The sequence below is a fragment of the Dermacentor andersoni genome, chromosome 4, assembly GCF_023375885.2.
Source record: "Dermacentor andersoni chromosome 4, qqDerAnde1_hic_scaffold, whole genome shotgun sequence".
NCBI classification, from domain to species: domain Eukaryota; kingdom Metazoa; phylum Arthropoda; class Arachnida; order Ixodida; family Ixodidae; genus Dermacentor; species Dermacentor andersoni.
This window is the reverse complement of record NC_092817.1, coordinates 56,981,824-56,998,534: the sequence shown is the minus strand read 5'-3', so window position 1 is coordinate 56,998,534 and position 16,711 is coordinate 56,981,824. Positions and strand designations below refer to the sequence as shown.

At 44.9% G+C, this 16,711-nt stretch overlaps 1 protein-coding gene across 1 annotated transcript in view; it reads right to left on the bottom strand.

Moving 5' to 3' along the window:
- mei-P26 (E3 ubiquitin-protein ligase meiotic P26) overlaps positions 1 to 16,711 on the bottom strand; it is a 49,252-nt gene continuing 32,541 nt past the window's right edge. Inside the window, exons 9-11 of the mRNA XM_050182968.3 lie at positions 14,235 to 14,430; positions 12,050 to 12,355; positions 1 to 8,537 (exon numbers count right to left, since the gene is read on the bottom strand). Of these exons, the coding sequence (XP_050038925.1) occupies positions 8,229 to 8,537; positions 12,050 to 12,355; positions 14,235 to 14,430 (811 nt within the window). The 3' untranslated portion in view covers positions 1 to 8,228. The remainder of the gene's footprint in view (positions 8,538 to 12,049; positions 12,356 to 14,234; positions 14,431 to 16,711) is intronic.

The following is a 16,711-nucleotide window of genomic DNA, read 5'->3' as shown; positions in this document are numbered from 1 at the left end:
AACGGTTGCAACTGCCTTTTATTGGAATTAACATGAAACATTGTTACAAATCATTTCCATTTAACTGCTTTCCAAAAATAGTACAAGTAAATGCAATATAACCGAGTATCTCGGATGCATGGTTCAGCAAATGCCCAGACAATAGTGTCTTGAACGCTCACGCGAGCCATGCAACCGAGACAAGAAAAAACTGCTTTGTACCAACATATATATGTATATATACTTCAACTTGCTTTTTCTCTTCTTCTCCATCACCTCCACTTATGTAATGAACAGCCATGTAGGCACAAAGCCAGCGCGAAAATCTCAACAAGATCCAGCTTGGATGGCAAAAAAATGGCTGCTCTGACTTTTTTTTTTCGTCACCTCCTATCCTCTCCTGCTCAGTATGGTAACATACTTGCTGTCTGCAAGCTTAGGTGAACTGCACATCTATTTTTTTTTTATTTTTACCACTTTAACTTCTTGCCATTGTAAAACAGCACCAAAAATATATCAGTGCTCGTGTAAAATACATAAACATTAAACGTCTCAAAAGTGTAAACCACGGAAACATCGGGGGGATTGAAAAGAGGGAGAAAAAATAACTTGTTTTTTCACGCTTTTCGTCGACATTTTTCTCAACACTTCAGAGAACTACCACATGACATCACTTGCAACAAGGATGGCCCAAGGAATTTGGTCTACTTTCGGCTTTTACAATGAGAGAGAGATATAAAGCAATAAGGAGTCTCCTCTGTCTTGAAGTGGTGCAGTAGGGGGTCGAGTGAATTCGAGGAATGAGACAAAATGAAGTGTATATATAGTATATATATATATATATATTTAACGCCCGGAAGCACTGGAAACGCTAGCAATGCGAAGTCACGTCTTCCCCTCGATGTCTGCACGCACTGCTGCACTGGGCATGCCGCTAAAGACGTCTGCCACATAGGATTAGCAGCTCATCAGACGCTTTGCCTGCCACTAGGAAACCTTTGATGGTGTCAACAAGAAGATATCTCCACACCCTGTGCAATCAAACCACACTGTAAAACCTTATGCCAAAATGGGCGTTTCTGCCATGCCATGCACCATTTGTGGCCATGATTCTCTGGTGTGTTTCTTTCGAAGTAGTGCCTTTCTAGCGGCAACTCTACATGAGCAGTCTTCGTAAAGAGAGTGCAAGACACTTTCCCTTGGCCAAAGCACTTGCCGAGTTGCATTATAGAACTCCTACAGCCAACCAGGCAAGCTCAACGCTGCACAATGTAAAGAGTCAAGTTTCGCCCCTTCACTGCACAAAGCAAGAGGCCTGCCAGACGAACTGCAGGACTGCAACGGCAAGCTTCAACTGCAACCTTCATTCACATGAAGAATCTGCATTTTTATGATCAAACACTAAAGAGTGCACACTACATCGATAGCACTAGTGAAACAGAGCACCCAAGAATCGTGGCAACGACAGCTGACAAACACACCAACTTCAGCATAATGCCTCTCCCAGTGTGGCCAAACGAGGCAGCTATGACTGCAATAATGCCCAGGTGGCCCTGTCTTCAACGTCGCATGCCAACTACACGAGACTCGCCTCTCCCATTGCAAATGCCAGGACAACAAACCTCCCAGACTGCAAGAACCAGGAGCGGGAAAGCAAGAGGGGAAACCCGGTCACGGCAGCATCAGAAACTGTGTAAGTGCAAATTGAAGCAGTTTATGGCCTGAAAAAGCGACTTCTCTGGGGGCCTCACTGTGTAGCGTCTAGCACGCCTTTTTATTGCTCTAGTATTATTCGAGTGTTCAGTGGCGCTTGTCCTTGGTAAAGCAGGCAATGCCACACCACAAAGGGAGACTCGGAAAAACGGGGTAGGGCGAGGAGAGAGAGAGAGAATGCCACAACCGCAGCAAGCAAGACTGGGCCCCCTGAAATACTGACTGAGCTCTTACAGCAAAACCGCAGTGGCCAACCAGTGTTGCAAGCGCATGCCACTGGCAAAATAACATTTTTGCATAGATTAAGAGTGGAAAAAGAAAACGCAAAAAAATAGGCTCTCTTCCTACACACACACACACACACACACACATGGCTTGTTCACTGCGTGGTTAACTCGGACACACCCGACATCTACTTCCTGCTAGACATGGAGAACCCAACGACAAACAAGGGGTGTAGTGCATGTGTGAGGCTACTGAGGTAAAAGGCAGTAAAAACAAACAAATGAAGGGAGGGGGGGGGAGGTCAGCACAGTGGTTACCCATTCTTTCTAATCCCTAAATCTCACTCATGCAGTCTTCGATACTAAGTTTGTGTAAGCTTCATTTCACACTGTCTCAATATAAATGGACTAGTCTGGTAGTACAAGCTGCAGAAACAGCCTAAGCAGTAAACAAGTGTCACAAAAAAAAAAAAGCATACATTTATCTCATGAAGAGTGGGTAAGGGGAATAAAATGTGCAAGGAGAGAGGAAATTCGTACCTACATTCTTCAAACTGCTTTTTTTCTTTCTTTCCAATGTTATGGCAAGATGATTCAGGAGATAACAGATATATGCTGCCAATAAAAGAGCAATGGTGTGCATAGTGGATGAGTCGTGGCAATTGCAGTGAACAACAGCAAGTGAGGAAAATGAAAGCTGCACGAGCTAGTCTTTGCTCAATGTTAACAGAAAGGCACTAGCAGATATGGTGCGACAGTGTACGAGATGACCTCGCAAATGTTAAGAACAGTAAATGTGAAGCAGTGCAGTATACCCTAAGCTACTTGCCAACAAAGATTATGCAAAAAAGAAGATAAAACAAATTTTGTATGGTTTGTAAAAGTATCGACAAGGGAAAGGGGAAAAAAAAAAAGGCCTCGTCTCATCAACCCCATAAAGCAGATGAGAGGCACGTTCTATGTACTCCACAAACAGCTCTCTCTTCACTGAAAGACACAAAAATAAAACAGAATATTAAGGACCCTGCGAGAAGAAACATTGGAAAAAATACTGCCCTTTCCCCAGAAAACAATCCCCTTCGGGTAATGTATAGTATACAATAGTATAATATTCATATTGTATAATAATAATATTGGCAGACTACGTGCAAATAAAGGCTTGTCAGTTGGGGAAATGTCTGTCCCCAACATTTGAGAAATAAAAATGAGTGTCACAGTCTTGTCACAGTGATTTGTAAAATAAGCGAATAAAAAAAAAAAAAAGACGTATCACCACACATGCGCACGAAAAACACACTGCAAAAAACAAAGCCCTACAACTCACAAGCTTACCAAAATAAGAAAAACACACGAGAGAAGGAAAAAATCTTGTAAATGTGAGAAGTCCTATTATGCTTCACTTTGTTCCTCTGAAGTTGATACCTGCCACAAGACCCCTTCTTTTCTTTTTTTGTTACTCACTGAATGCGCCTGAAGCACTACATAGCCATTCTTTGCTCCAAGCACAGGTGCATGACACACCCCAATTTTTGGGGCATTTCTTTTTTGGCAGGACAAAGGAAACGCAATGCCAAAGGAAACGCAATGCACCCAAAACAGCTGGTGCCCCCCTCGCATGGTAAGACACTCACCAAACCTCTATGCACATCAATAAAGCACTCTACGGAAAAGCACTTTCCAAAGCGAGGTTCATATGCTTATACAGGCACTAACAAGATTTTAATAGCCATAAAATACCTCAATTAAATGTAAGGTCAAAGAGCAAACAAGGAAAAGAAAGGAAGCAATGATGATAAAACTGCAAAGCCAAAGGGTCAGCTTCCAAAAAGGAAAGCAGGGTACACTTCTTTCAAAATGTCAACACCTTTCTAATAAGCTCACACACACACACACAAAAAAAAAAGCACACATGTGCTCAAGATTCTGACTAGATGCATGTAAATGTATGCACACATGGATGCTTGCAAAAACTTGCAAAGGAAAAACAAGAAAGGCACCGAACAGAGAAAGGGCTTTTTAAAGGAAAGGAAAAGAATGTTATAAAAATGAACACTGTGTAATATGGGTTTTGCCGCCACATGTTGGGAAAAGAAGGCATTGTACTGTTTCTCAATAGAAGGCAAAGAAGTTAGGTTTTCTTTTTTGTCTTTCTTCATCATTAAGGGCAAGACTCCTCAAAACGAAGACAAAGGGAAGGGCACAACAAGTTATTCATCAGGAGGGGGGGTTGTATAAGATCTGGTAAAAGAAGGCAATTTCCTCTCTCAACAGTTTAAAGAAAAATATATAGAGCGCCTAAAAAGTGGCTGCCATGGAATGTTGGTGTAAGCGCTCGCCCTTGGCTGTTGCTGCTTGCTGCCATCCCACCCCTCCACAATATTGCTGGCAACACACATGCGATGCCCAACTTTACTCGAGCGCAAAGCGACAACACAGCAGCGCGTATACTCAAGCGCCACAAGGGAGTAGAACACGTGGCAGCAAACTCTCCATCACCGTTAATAATAACATGGTAAGTATATGCGTGTATATATATATATATATATATATGTGTGTGTACGTAACATCAGGCACACTAGAGATGCAAATGCACTGCGAATGAAAAAGAAAATGGCAATGAAAAACTGAGAAAAAAAAAGAAAGATAGCTCTAAAGGTAAATTGTCCTTTTTTTTCAGAATGTACACTCAACAAATACAAGAAGAAAGGAAAAGACTGCAGGCAACACGCTACACAAGTCAGATGAAGCAACACATAAAGACAAGCTGATTGTAAAATCGTAAGAAAAAAAGAAGAATCAGGAGAAACCTGCACTATGCTGCTCGCAACGACTGCAAGCATAATGACGGGCTGCGTGAGGAAAGAACAAACAGCAGGAAAAGAACATGTATAACAACGAAAACTGCACTTCTGCTCCTGTTCCTATCCAACCAGCATGAGGCTGCATGCCACATAGCTGCATGACATCGAAATTAAGATGTAAATTGAGGTACATGTAGAAGATGTGTACACACCAGGCAATGTGTGTGTCATTTAACTGTGCAAAGTGAATGGGCCGGAGTAAGCACAAATTACGACGGGAAGGTTGGCTAAAAAGACGAGATTGGCAGAAGAGGTCGCGCGAAGCAGTTTAAAAAAAAGTACACAGCTAAGGAATGAAAGTGAGCAGCAAAATTCAGCTGGCCCAACAACAAAACCTCTGTGACTACCGACATTTTCTTTTCTTTAGGCAGAGGAAAAAACCAAACGCATTGGCATTAACAACCGAGAAAGGTGCCAAATGCACCCACCACGCTTTGTACAGGCTGCACGAACAGTGCAAGAAAAAAAAGAAAAAAAAGTATGAATAGAGAAAAACCTCTGCAGACACGCAAGTCAATGAGGCCCCAAATAATGCAGCACATGAGACAAAGTGCCCTCGTGAAAAAAGAAGGAAAATAAAGCACAACAAGCTTGTCACGTGGATGGGAAAAAAAAAAAAAAAAAAAAAACAGGAACTTTTGGCTGCAAGTATTCTTTTCCCCTTCCTTTGCACTGCAAAATGCAGTGGTCACTGCAGCCCATGCAACATCCCCACCTCCGAAGCCAGCGCACACAACACCCCCTCTCCTCCTTCCCGCTACTCCCTTGGCTCGAGGAAGCAGCAGCCAGGCTCAGCCATTACATGCTACTGTAAAAAAAGAACAACCCTCCACTCAACACTATACAACTGAGCTGGGACACTGATCGCACAATCATCTGCCTGCGTGCAGTCAGCAGGCACCACTCTAAAACCAAACAACCAACAAAAATAAGAAACAAGAGCAAGGAGGGATGATGACCATAACTACAACAGCGACACAGGCAACGAAGGCTCGAAACAAAAACAGAAAAGATGCAAGTGAAAATATGACAAAGAAGCTGCTCAGAAACTTGGTAGTTTTTCTGAAAGCAGGAACAGCCTCCGCAACGAGTCAGCAGTTAGAAAGGTGAGAGAGAGAGTGAGGAGGGGGGAGGGGTGGGACTTGGCGTGAGAAGACACAAGAGCCGCTTGAGCATCTGCCTTCTTTTTTTCTCCCTTTCTATTGGCTCTCGAAGCGCAGAAGGAAAATGGGGGAGGACATGGAAATAGTCGGTGGAAGGATGCGAGTGCTCATGCTGAGAGGAGGTGATAAAGAGTGGGAAGATTGTGTGACAAACCTCCTTCAAGGACGATGACAATGTTGCTGCAGTGGCGGCTGCTGCTGCTGCTTGTATGTAAATACAGTTTCAGCCGTTTACACTTTTGTGATATACCTGCGAGTACTGGTACACGGTGCAACACATACTGTCTTTTTTTTTCCATTTTGTTTTTCTTTCACTTCAGAATAGAGCTGGGAGTGAACCCACATGGCACATTTCGCTATGTATATACTATATATATATATATATGTATAAAAAACCACTAAATCATAGTAAAAAGGACTAGGCACGAGGGTATATATATGTTGTGTGTATACATATATATATATATTATATATATATATATATTCATATGATTCTCCTAGACGGTCGGTGTCTTCCAATGGTTGACGCTAAACCTGAGGATACCTAGCAGGAACCAAAAAAGAATCCCAATCTGTAACTAACGTTTTCAGCTGTATGTGTGATAATAAGCGACTGGTATCATTACAAAAAGTAAACAAAACAGCTGTTAACTGTATGATGACACAGGAAAAGATCCTTATATTTTTTTCATTAAGAAAAAGAAACATTTTCAAAAATAAAGGAGCCACGTCAGCAGCAATAAAGCTGTATGCTGATTGAAGGGGGCATATAAAACCACCACTGCAAATATCGCAGAAATGCAAGAATATAAATGCTGAGCACAGAAGGCTTCTAAACTGCCCATTTTGTGCCAGCAGACTTGCACATAGCTGCTATTATGTTGAGAGACCAGCCATGTTATAAACATGCTTTTTCATTTTTACAAGCTAAGTAGACGGCTATCCAGAAGACTAACAGGAGCACAAAACAAGCTCCTAGCTAAGGCAGGGAATGTCGCGCTTCAACATGGCGACGCGCACTGAAAAATCGAGAAGAAAATAATTAAAGTGAAAAGAAACAAATGTTTGTACTGGAATAGCTTACAAGACTGTAATGCTTGCTTACACTAGCAAGAACAACTGGCCAGAAGAAATACTTCAAGTAAAAAATGGAAAACAAGACTGAATCTTAAAGATGAGATTACAGGCCAGACAAGGGACTGTTTTCAAAGAGTTGATAGGAAAATAAAAAAAAATGAAATGTTAACAACACTATAACTACACAGCAAAAAACGTTTTAAGAATATCACAGTTAGCAATTTGTGTGTCTTCTCAAGCTCGTGTGCGAACAGTAGGTGGCCAGGTAGTGTGAGTGGGAGTGAAGAACATGGCGCTACAACACAACACCGCCCAAGCACTTGCTCACACTCTCCAGGAATGGACAGGAACAGCAGCGGGGGATGGATGAGAGAGAGAAAGGACGCTAAATGGTGTGAACACCAAGGCATTATTACTTTGTCTTTGGGAGCCTAGCTAATAATCATTAACGCACAGAGGATGTAGACAAAGGAAGACAGGATAGCAACTGAAGAAAGAGGTAAAATTTTTAAAAGATGACGTGCAATAGGCAACACACAGTGGAGAGCGGTCACTAAATCACATAGGAGTGTCATGAAATAGAGAATAACCTGGAAAAAAAAAACAGTTCATTTTTGGCTACTAACTGCCCACAGCACCCGAAGAAGCTGGGGGTGCCAAAAGCCACATCACTAGCTATGACAGTCGGCTGTGCATTGTGCCTTGGAAACTATGCTCGTGTCAAGCCCTTCTTAGGAAGAGTAACAATGCCCAGGAACAGTTCCAAGGAGCTTCTGCTTCGAAATATGGGAGGGGGGAGGGAGAAGAGGAAGAAATGCGGGAAGCAATCAAGCAAAATAAAGGCAGGTGGGGATAGGGCTATACAAAAACAGCAATAAAAATGAGGCAGTGTAGCTAACAAGCAAAAAAAAAAAAAAAAAGCATGATAAGGCACCTAATGAAATGAAGGACAACAATGTGAAGATGGAAAACGACGAGTGATCAACTGAAAGCAGCGAGGAAGGGGCCTCCTTGGTGCCACCAAACAGAGCCGACACGCGTGCATCAAAAGGATGCCGGAGGAGGTAGGGAGGAGAGGGTGAACGCGCAGCAAAGGCAAGGCGCACATGGGAGGCTGCCCAATGGTAACAGGGGACAACAAAAGAAGAAAAAAAATAAAGCAGCCAGCTGAAAACGCGCTGCTTCGGAGGTGGGGCACCCCCGCCAACCCCTCAGACAATGTAAAGAGTGTTGAGCACAAGCACATGGTGGTTGTTCTTTGCCAGTGTGACCACGTAGCCCTCCGAGGTGATCTTGAGGCCACAGCAGCGGCTCACTTTCACGTAGGGGCACTCAAACTCTGACAGGAGCAAGCCGTCGCGCGAGAAGACCACAACGTGAAAACGATTGCCATGGCTGTCCCCCACAAGCACGTCGCCCGCATCACTGATGTCGATACCGTTGGGGAAGTTGGTCATACCGTCGCAACCAATCTTGCGGATATAGTGACCTTCATCATTGAACACTATGACACAGTGGCCCTGAAAAAGAAAAAGGAGGAACATGAGAGGGTGTATAGTAGGTGCACCACAAGCAAATTAAACAAAGCTCAAGCACGGCACAGCTCTGAGAGGCACGGTGCAGGTGCCACAACAGTGCCATGGTTGTGCATCAGCTACACCAAAGAATTTAATACAACTTCCACCCACAAAACCACACTGCTGCTCCTGCCCTCTAAAACACAGTTCCCGAGGGATGAAGATGTTGAAACAAGTGCAATTTGGCCGCGACATCACAGAAATGAGGAATGTAATTGACTGGCACATCTTGCACATTCTCTTCGACTTCGACAGTGACGTATTTGCCACAGCATTCTTAAGACTGTCACGAACTATAGGTGCTTAAGTGCAAACATGTCCCTTAATGAAGTATATTTACTTTGGTGCACGCAATGCAGTGGAATCTCGATAAACGAAATGACTTCCATGGAACTGCATACTATATGGAACACCATCCTCACGGTTGGTTGGTTTTGTATTCATGCAATTGCATTCAGCTTTGTCTCTCAGTAAATGAAACTCCTGGTAAAAGAAACCAGCTTCCCTGGTCCCTTGAGGTTCCATTTAAAGAGAGCCCACTGTACAAGGGCACTCTGTGGGCACATTACAACCCGCCATGTCAGCTACAGTAATAGAACTATGAACTATCCACCAGTCTGTAGCCATGAAGATACAAAGGAAAATCATATGGGTTTCTCAGAAAAAAAACTTCACAGTTAAAGAAGAACTCGTTCTGATCAGGCGATCGAACCCAGGACCAATGCTATTTTGGTATGGTTGTTTGACCATCTGAACTAACCGGGAGGCTAGCAGGTTGAAGTGGGAGGGCGAACTGATTGGCAACTCGAAGCACAGGGACATTAAATGTAGCAAATCAGTGGAAACCCACAAGGTGGAAGAATGTTCAAGAAAAGGAAAAATGTCATCCACCCATCTGTGCACTGACCAATAGATGCAACGTCTACGAAGGCAACCTTTCACAGCTTTGTGCTACAGATACAGCCGCCAACCGATAATCCAGACTCTATAGGGACCGCCGAAACGTCCCGACTAATTGGGATTCTGAAATACCGGATTTGCCCTGAAATAGGCAACGTTATTCCACAAGTGTGTTTTATTCTTGGATCGTCACTTACAGAGATGCCTTCTATTTCGCATGACTAGTGCAACACACATCGGCGTCTGCGAGTGACGGCATTCCTGGCACAGTACCAAGCACGTTATTTTTTGTGACTAGTGCAACACTAGCCTGTGTGCACAAAGCACCCATCAAAGCATCAATGAAAGCATCTTTTGAAAGTGATCATCCAAGAATTGGACCAAGTTTGTCAATGCGTGTTGCTGGGTGCACATACACTTGCCTTTGGCTTAGACATTCCTTGGCCATAATTTTATAGCAGTGCCTTTTGTTATTCCTTATACATTAAGTCTATGGGGCTAGTGGTAGTGCAGGGGGTTGTCCGAATTATCGGTGCCTGAATAATCGTTAGTCGATTGTAGGTGGACGACAATTTTCTCTGTCAAAAACCTTCCCTCTACCTTGCTGGCTTCTGCAGAATGATTTGCCAAATTCAGTAATAGAAATATGTTCAGTCCAATATTTGAATAAATATCTTGGATGCTTTTGTGCAGGCAGGCCTGAAGGGGGGGGGACCCTGCGCCTGAAAACTTTTTTTTTAAAAAATTCTTTCTCGATTTTGATGAAACTTGCCGAGTTTATGTACTTCAATGTGCTAGTTTTGAATATGCATCCAGTTTTTTTGCAGAGTAAATAACTTTCCAGAAATTGAAGAAATTCAGCTTTATTGCATAAGTTGCTTGGAGGTGAGCTATCTACCAAACTATACATGGCATAATAAATATCGACATATGAAAATGATGTGGAACTAACAAAGAGTGCAAATAAGCAAGTATGGTGTCCTAACCCAATTTTATATGAAATGAGAACCTTGCAAACTTCAGTGAGAGAAATACATCTAACTGCTGAAAAAACAAACATTAAAACAAAATTCTAATAAATGTTGTTATTTTGTACATTTGCACTCTACACAGCTTTGCCTTTCTGGAAAAAAAAAAAAAACACATTACAGTGATGGCAGTAGAAGCAGAGATAATGCACCTCCAATCATCAAAATTGTGATTTTGAGAAAACAAAACAGATTTCACAACTGACATATTGAAAGAAAGTTTGAAAAGACGGCACTCAAGAACATGAATAGGCACTAGGTATAATTCATGGTTGTTTGGCCGTTGCCGGTCGACGACATAGCATGCACTGTGAGTACGTTCACTTCAAAAGGATTACACGTTTTCAGGCCCTCAATTCTCCGCGAGCTCCATCCCGACGCAACTTCATCGCAGATCTCGCACACTACAGTCAGTTTAGCAGCGAGACCATAATCCTGATCGCTCCGCACCAGCTACGCAGAACCACCGCAAGTATTGCACAAGAAAACGCCAAGAAGATTGTTCACTGCTGCAAGTACGCTGCTCCAACGTACAGAGTAGCGGGCTTCGCAACCGAGGATGTTGCACTATCGGCGGTTGGATCTCCAACAAAACGCCGAATCTTTCGCTCCGTGGCCGTCAGAGATGCAATCTTGTTGTGCGTAACTTTCTCATGTGCTCTTATCTTGTTCACTTCCTCTTCAGTTACGACACCCGGCAGTGTGGATGTGTGTGATCCGGCAAAGCAGTTGAGGTGTCGACGTTAGGCGGCGGTACAACTTCAGCAGCGAGCTGCCGGGTATCCTGTGCCGAATGCGACGACTGAATCGCATTCAGAAGTTTATTGCGTCTCGTACGTTTCCGCCCATAACGATTCACAGAACGAAACTTTGTTTTGTTCTGTGTGTCCAAGCATATACAACATCGCAGTCGCGTGACTATGACAAAATGGCAGCTGTTTTCGTCATTTGAGCACTCGTGGTTGTTGGAGCCAATCATGACTCGCCATTTTGGTCCCACGCTCAAACTGGCCAATAATAGCGCGCGCCGCAAATGACTTTTTCTGTTGTATATTTCATGACCGTAGCACCGGCAATGTTGCCAACTGGTGAATAAAGAAAGCCAGAAATGCGAGCTTTCGAATGATACAAAAATGGTGCAGGCAGAGTGCCTAGTTATCGTGTTATGCGCGACGAAAATCGGGCGAGATTTGCCCCCAATTGAAAGGGCAATGCTTGCGGATTCGCATCTTTAGATCACGGTAACTGAAGAACTACGCGGTATTTTGTAACCAAATTTCAGAGATAGGCTCGGAGATGTGTCAGGAAGGTGGAAAATAAACATTGAAAATTAGAACATTGGGCCGATTTTCGGTTCCAAAGACCCGTGGGTCCCCCCTTAACAATGCTAAATTCAAGCATTTCAAAATATCAAACATTCACAGAAAAAGAAAGGAAGGGGACAATGAGCAAGAATGTTTTGTCTTAGTTAAGCTTCCCATGCAGCGACAGCACGGTGCCAACAAGCATGGTAATGAAAAAGCCCACCTTGAAATCGCAGATGTAGTACTCTCGGCCACTGATGGCAATGTCTGAGGGCTCCCTCATGTACTCGCTGCAGTCGAACCAGAGCAGAAGCTCGCCTGCCTCTGAAATGACGAAGACGGTCGGCGACACGCTGTCCACAGCGACAATCTTATTCTCAGAAGTGATGGCTAGGCCTGCTACAATGTCGATGTAGCGAATTGCAATCTTCTTGATAAAGTGGCCACCCTTGGTGAAGATCTGCATACGTGACCGCTCGTTCCCTCGATCGCAAATGACATACTTGCCGCTGCTCTTGATAACAGCCACCTACGCAAGGACAAAGGTGTTCAGACCTCATTACTAAGCAGGCCATACAAGCCATGCACAGCATAAAGGCAGCATTCAGCTTTAAAATCATCTATCCACCTTTTAATTTGTTGCAAATCCTAATGTCATGCCCTGTAGTCAACAAAGTTACTTTTAAATTACTTTTTGGTAGCAATGCAAGAACCATGCACATCAAGCCAGCAAGACGTTCTGTGAAAATGTAAAAAGGAAGTACAGTCCATGCCCGTTACGACGGATCCACCTACAACATACTTTCAGATATAACAGACCATCATAGTTTTCGCACAACACTTCTGCCATTCCCCATTGTGATTATTTTTTTTTCATTCAACCTGATTATAACAATTATCGGTTATAACGAAATTTTCGTGGCACTTGAGTATTTGTTACAAGTGGGTTCGACTTTACATGGAACTATTTCCAGGCATTTGCGTAATTTACAAAAATGCACTTTTTTTTCTTCCAGGAATGAACACACTAGCGGCAAGCTTCCCGCAATGGTGTGCGCTGCGCAACACCCCGCTGGGTTGACCAAGGAAGCGGCTTAATGCCATTGATGCGCCGAAAGTGCCGCTAGGTCTAATCCGCTGCGAGACTCTATAACATAAATTTCAAAAACTATCACTGTCGATCGCAAAATGCATCGCTTTGAAAACACTTTATTTCTCATCGCATCAAGTCTCACACACACACACACACACACACACAGAAAGGGCTATTTGCAGCGTACAGATTCTAAGCCTGTGATGTGTTCGAGCCATCTCGTAAGCAGTGCAACGGCAGCTGAATGCAGGCTTTGAGCTGATCTTGCCTCATATCCCAGCTCTCATTCGTGCTACAGGTTCGACAGTGGTCTTCGCTTTTTGCGAGAGATAAAATTGAAGACATGATTTATTCTACCGAGCCCTGTTTTGTGTGAAAAAAAATTTGCCGACAATTATGATCCCCCCTAATGCAAAATTTGAGCGCACCTCTATACAAATTTTCATTTTGTGATATATGGGCTGGTGTGGATAATAGGTGTTGTGCGGAACGTCGCGAAAGGAGCAAAGTGTGGCCAGCGCTTGGGTGACGCGCGAGCCCGATTTACAGAAGCCACTGCCACCAAACCTCCCAGACAAACGCTTCTCTGGCACCATCTAGTAGTTACCGTCACTGCACTACACTTTTCTCACTTTTGCCATACCCTCCTCCGCTTCCGGCCTAAAGGTTCCGCAGCACCCTCCTCCTCGCTTTCCTCCTGGCGCCTCTTCTCTCTCACCAACTTTTTTTCATGCCCCACTACGTGTGCCATTCGCTCTCATCTCTTTAGCTGTGCTCATTCGTTCAGTTACACCGCGAACGCCGATGCTCACCGCTGGAAGAGGTGTCTAAGGAGCTGCGCTCTGAAACAAACTGTAGCTGATTTTTGTGTCACCAGCGGCAGCAACGCGCTTGTTCGGGCGGCTGGCATGGCGGGAAGCTGACCAAACGGTTCCCCTCTGTTGTGACAGCTGTTAACCTTGCCAGTGTGCATGCTCTAGTGCAGGGAAACTGCCACATTTCCACAATCAGCGTCCGGAAAACAGCCGAGAGGAAAACACGCCGCGAGGTTGTATGTTTACTGCGTAAACCCATTTATTTATTATTCATTTTATTCCGACGTTTTCATCACTTTTGTGATTGCCTTCAGTTAGGACAGCAGCCAATGTGATGTTCCACCATTTTGCAACATACTGCAGCAGCCACGATTTTGTATAGAACAGACTTCGGACATAACGGATTTTTCTCGTTGGATTGTTAGTCCATTGCAACGAGTGTCAACTGCACCTCGCTTGCTAACAGACAAGAGTTGCAAAAATATTAATAAAAGCATCACCTTTCGGGGATACCACAGCTGTCCTTCCTCCTTTCCAGCCACTCCAAAGGTGTACTTAAACTCCCCAGACTTGTCAAACACCTGGATGCGATGATTGTTAGTGTCAGCCACGATGATCTCTTCGTCTAGGCCCAAGCAGAAGCCATGGGGCGAGCTGAACTGGCCCTTGCTCGGGCCCAATTGGCCAAATTTGCACCTGTTCAAATTGAAGAAAGCCATAGAGATCATCATTACAACACCAGTCACAGCTTCCCTTTCAGGCTACAGCATGTACAGTGGAACCCCGTTCATACGTCTTTCACCGGACCGAGGAAAAAAAACGTAACAGCCGGGAAAACGCAACAGTGAGGAAAGCTCCGAAAATGAATGAAAAAAGTGCAGCTTCAACTATAGACAATTTATTTCCACAGAGTGCGCTTAGAAATTAAAAAGTCTAGAATGGTGGCTTGCCGTTTCTTTCGCTCGCTCAAAATCACCACACGTTTCTCAATAGCCTGGAAGGCCACATTGCTGTCAGCATCGCTGTGAGGTGCGACGTACCTGCGGAGGTCCAGAGCCGCGACGGCTTCTCCAAAGCTAGGATTTGGCAACTCCGCGGCATCATGCGGCTCGTGCTCCTCGTCGTCACCGCGCCACGGCAATGGCAACGGACGAAGGAATATCCGAGAAATTTTGCCCTCTTTGGCGTAATCATGCTAACGTGCAGCCCGGTAGTGCGCAGCGCGGCGTGGTTTCGCGAGAAATGTAAACAAGAGAGGAGAGCTGGCCCGATAGGCAGAGCAACGCCATGAGTAATGCCAACTTCCGGCTTCCCTTTAGCTATCTTCACAAAGAGTGACGTCAGGGCCTCTCCTGAGTTTCCTTCCTCCGTGAGTCGACCCGTCCAACAAACCATGCGGTGACCGTAATCACAGTGATGATAGTGAGCATTCTTCACGAATGTCCACCTAGTGGCGGCCTCTCGAACTGGCGTGCGGCTTCTTGCAGCCAGTTCCATAGCCAAGCCCGGCCAAGCCCGGTCAAAACTCGTCAAAAGCCAAAATGGCGGTTGGAGCGCGTTGCCTACTTTAGCCCAGGCGGGTTTGGGTTGCGACGCATCATGCGGGAACGTTTTCACAGCTACTACGTAACAGCGGGGTTCCTTATACATTGGATCCTATGGAAGCTGATGGGACCGGATGAAAACGACGTAGCAGCCGGGAAAACGCAGCAGTGAGGAACGTAACAGCGGGGTTCTACTGTACTCAGAAACTCAATTCGGGTGTACAAGTCACACCCTTAAACAAACAGCAAGTTTCAACATTCAGCTGTCAAAGCAAAGCCCTCAATGTCAGCTCTATGCACTCAAAACGGGAAACTTCATGTTCAACGCAACCAAGGAACTCCCGGACTGTCTTCTGGGCCTACAGGGTTCCAAAAGTAGCTAGCATCCAGTTGGACTCTTTCCAATTCAGCTTTGCGCATGCACGTACCCTGGCTCCAAGCTGCACTGCCATTACCACAGCGCATGTGTGCGAAGTGAGTGCATGATTTCTTGCATGATCTGCAGCAATTTTTCGAGCTTGAGAGTCGGAACAATTTTTTATCTTGTTCTCGACAATAAAACTGGTTAAGGAAACATTTCAGCAGTACAATAAAACCTTGTTAAACCGTACCCACTTAAACAGCAGTTTCCTTTTTAATGTAGTAAAGTCAAATCCCCGACCCAGCAGCCATTGAATATAATGCGTTTTGTATCCGCATAAACTGTACCAGCTTTTTGCGTACATATCAGTTATTACGTAGCGTTTCCACTTTTCATCGTGCAATCACGGTGGTGCATTGTCCCCATCGGGCGGCCTGGCAGGACAACAAACCTCGGACATGAGAACAACGGCCTTCAAGCGCCCTGTGCGTTTACGCGCGAAGTCACATCAACATCATTTCAGCGCCATGCCAGAGCGCATTGTGACGTCGTACAAGCTAGGACTCGTGTCATGTTGAAGCTCGGATAAAAAACACTGGGTGCTCAGCATAGAATAAAAATTGGACATTGTTCGTGCTATCGAACGTGGCACGAAGAAGTCGGCGCTGGCACGCGACAGGGATCTACCATTGACTATGGTGTGTGGCATTCGAAATGCGAAGAAGTTGCTCGGCAGCGCTGCTGCGACTGCAAAGAGATGTCGGCTACCAGGTTTGACTCCCCCCCCCCCCCCCCCCCCACCCGCAGCGGGTGCAGCAGCGCTAGAGTGGCGTAAATCGCTCATGATTGGAGGGCTCGCGAGAGCTTTCAAGTTTCCTGCGGCTGAGACGCGAAGCTGAGATTGGGCGAAGCGTGCGCTGCTCAAGGACACGGGGGAGCATGCGACTCCCATTGGCTGCTGCGTGTGATGACGTAGCGGTCTCCTGCGTAATGCATCCAGCCGTTGCCTGCTCCAGCTCCTCCATCACCGACGCCTTTTGTGTATTCCGCTTGCCATCGACTATCTTTGCAG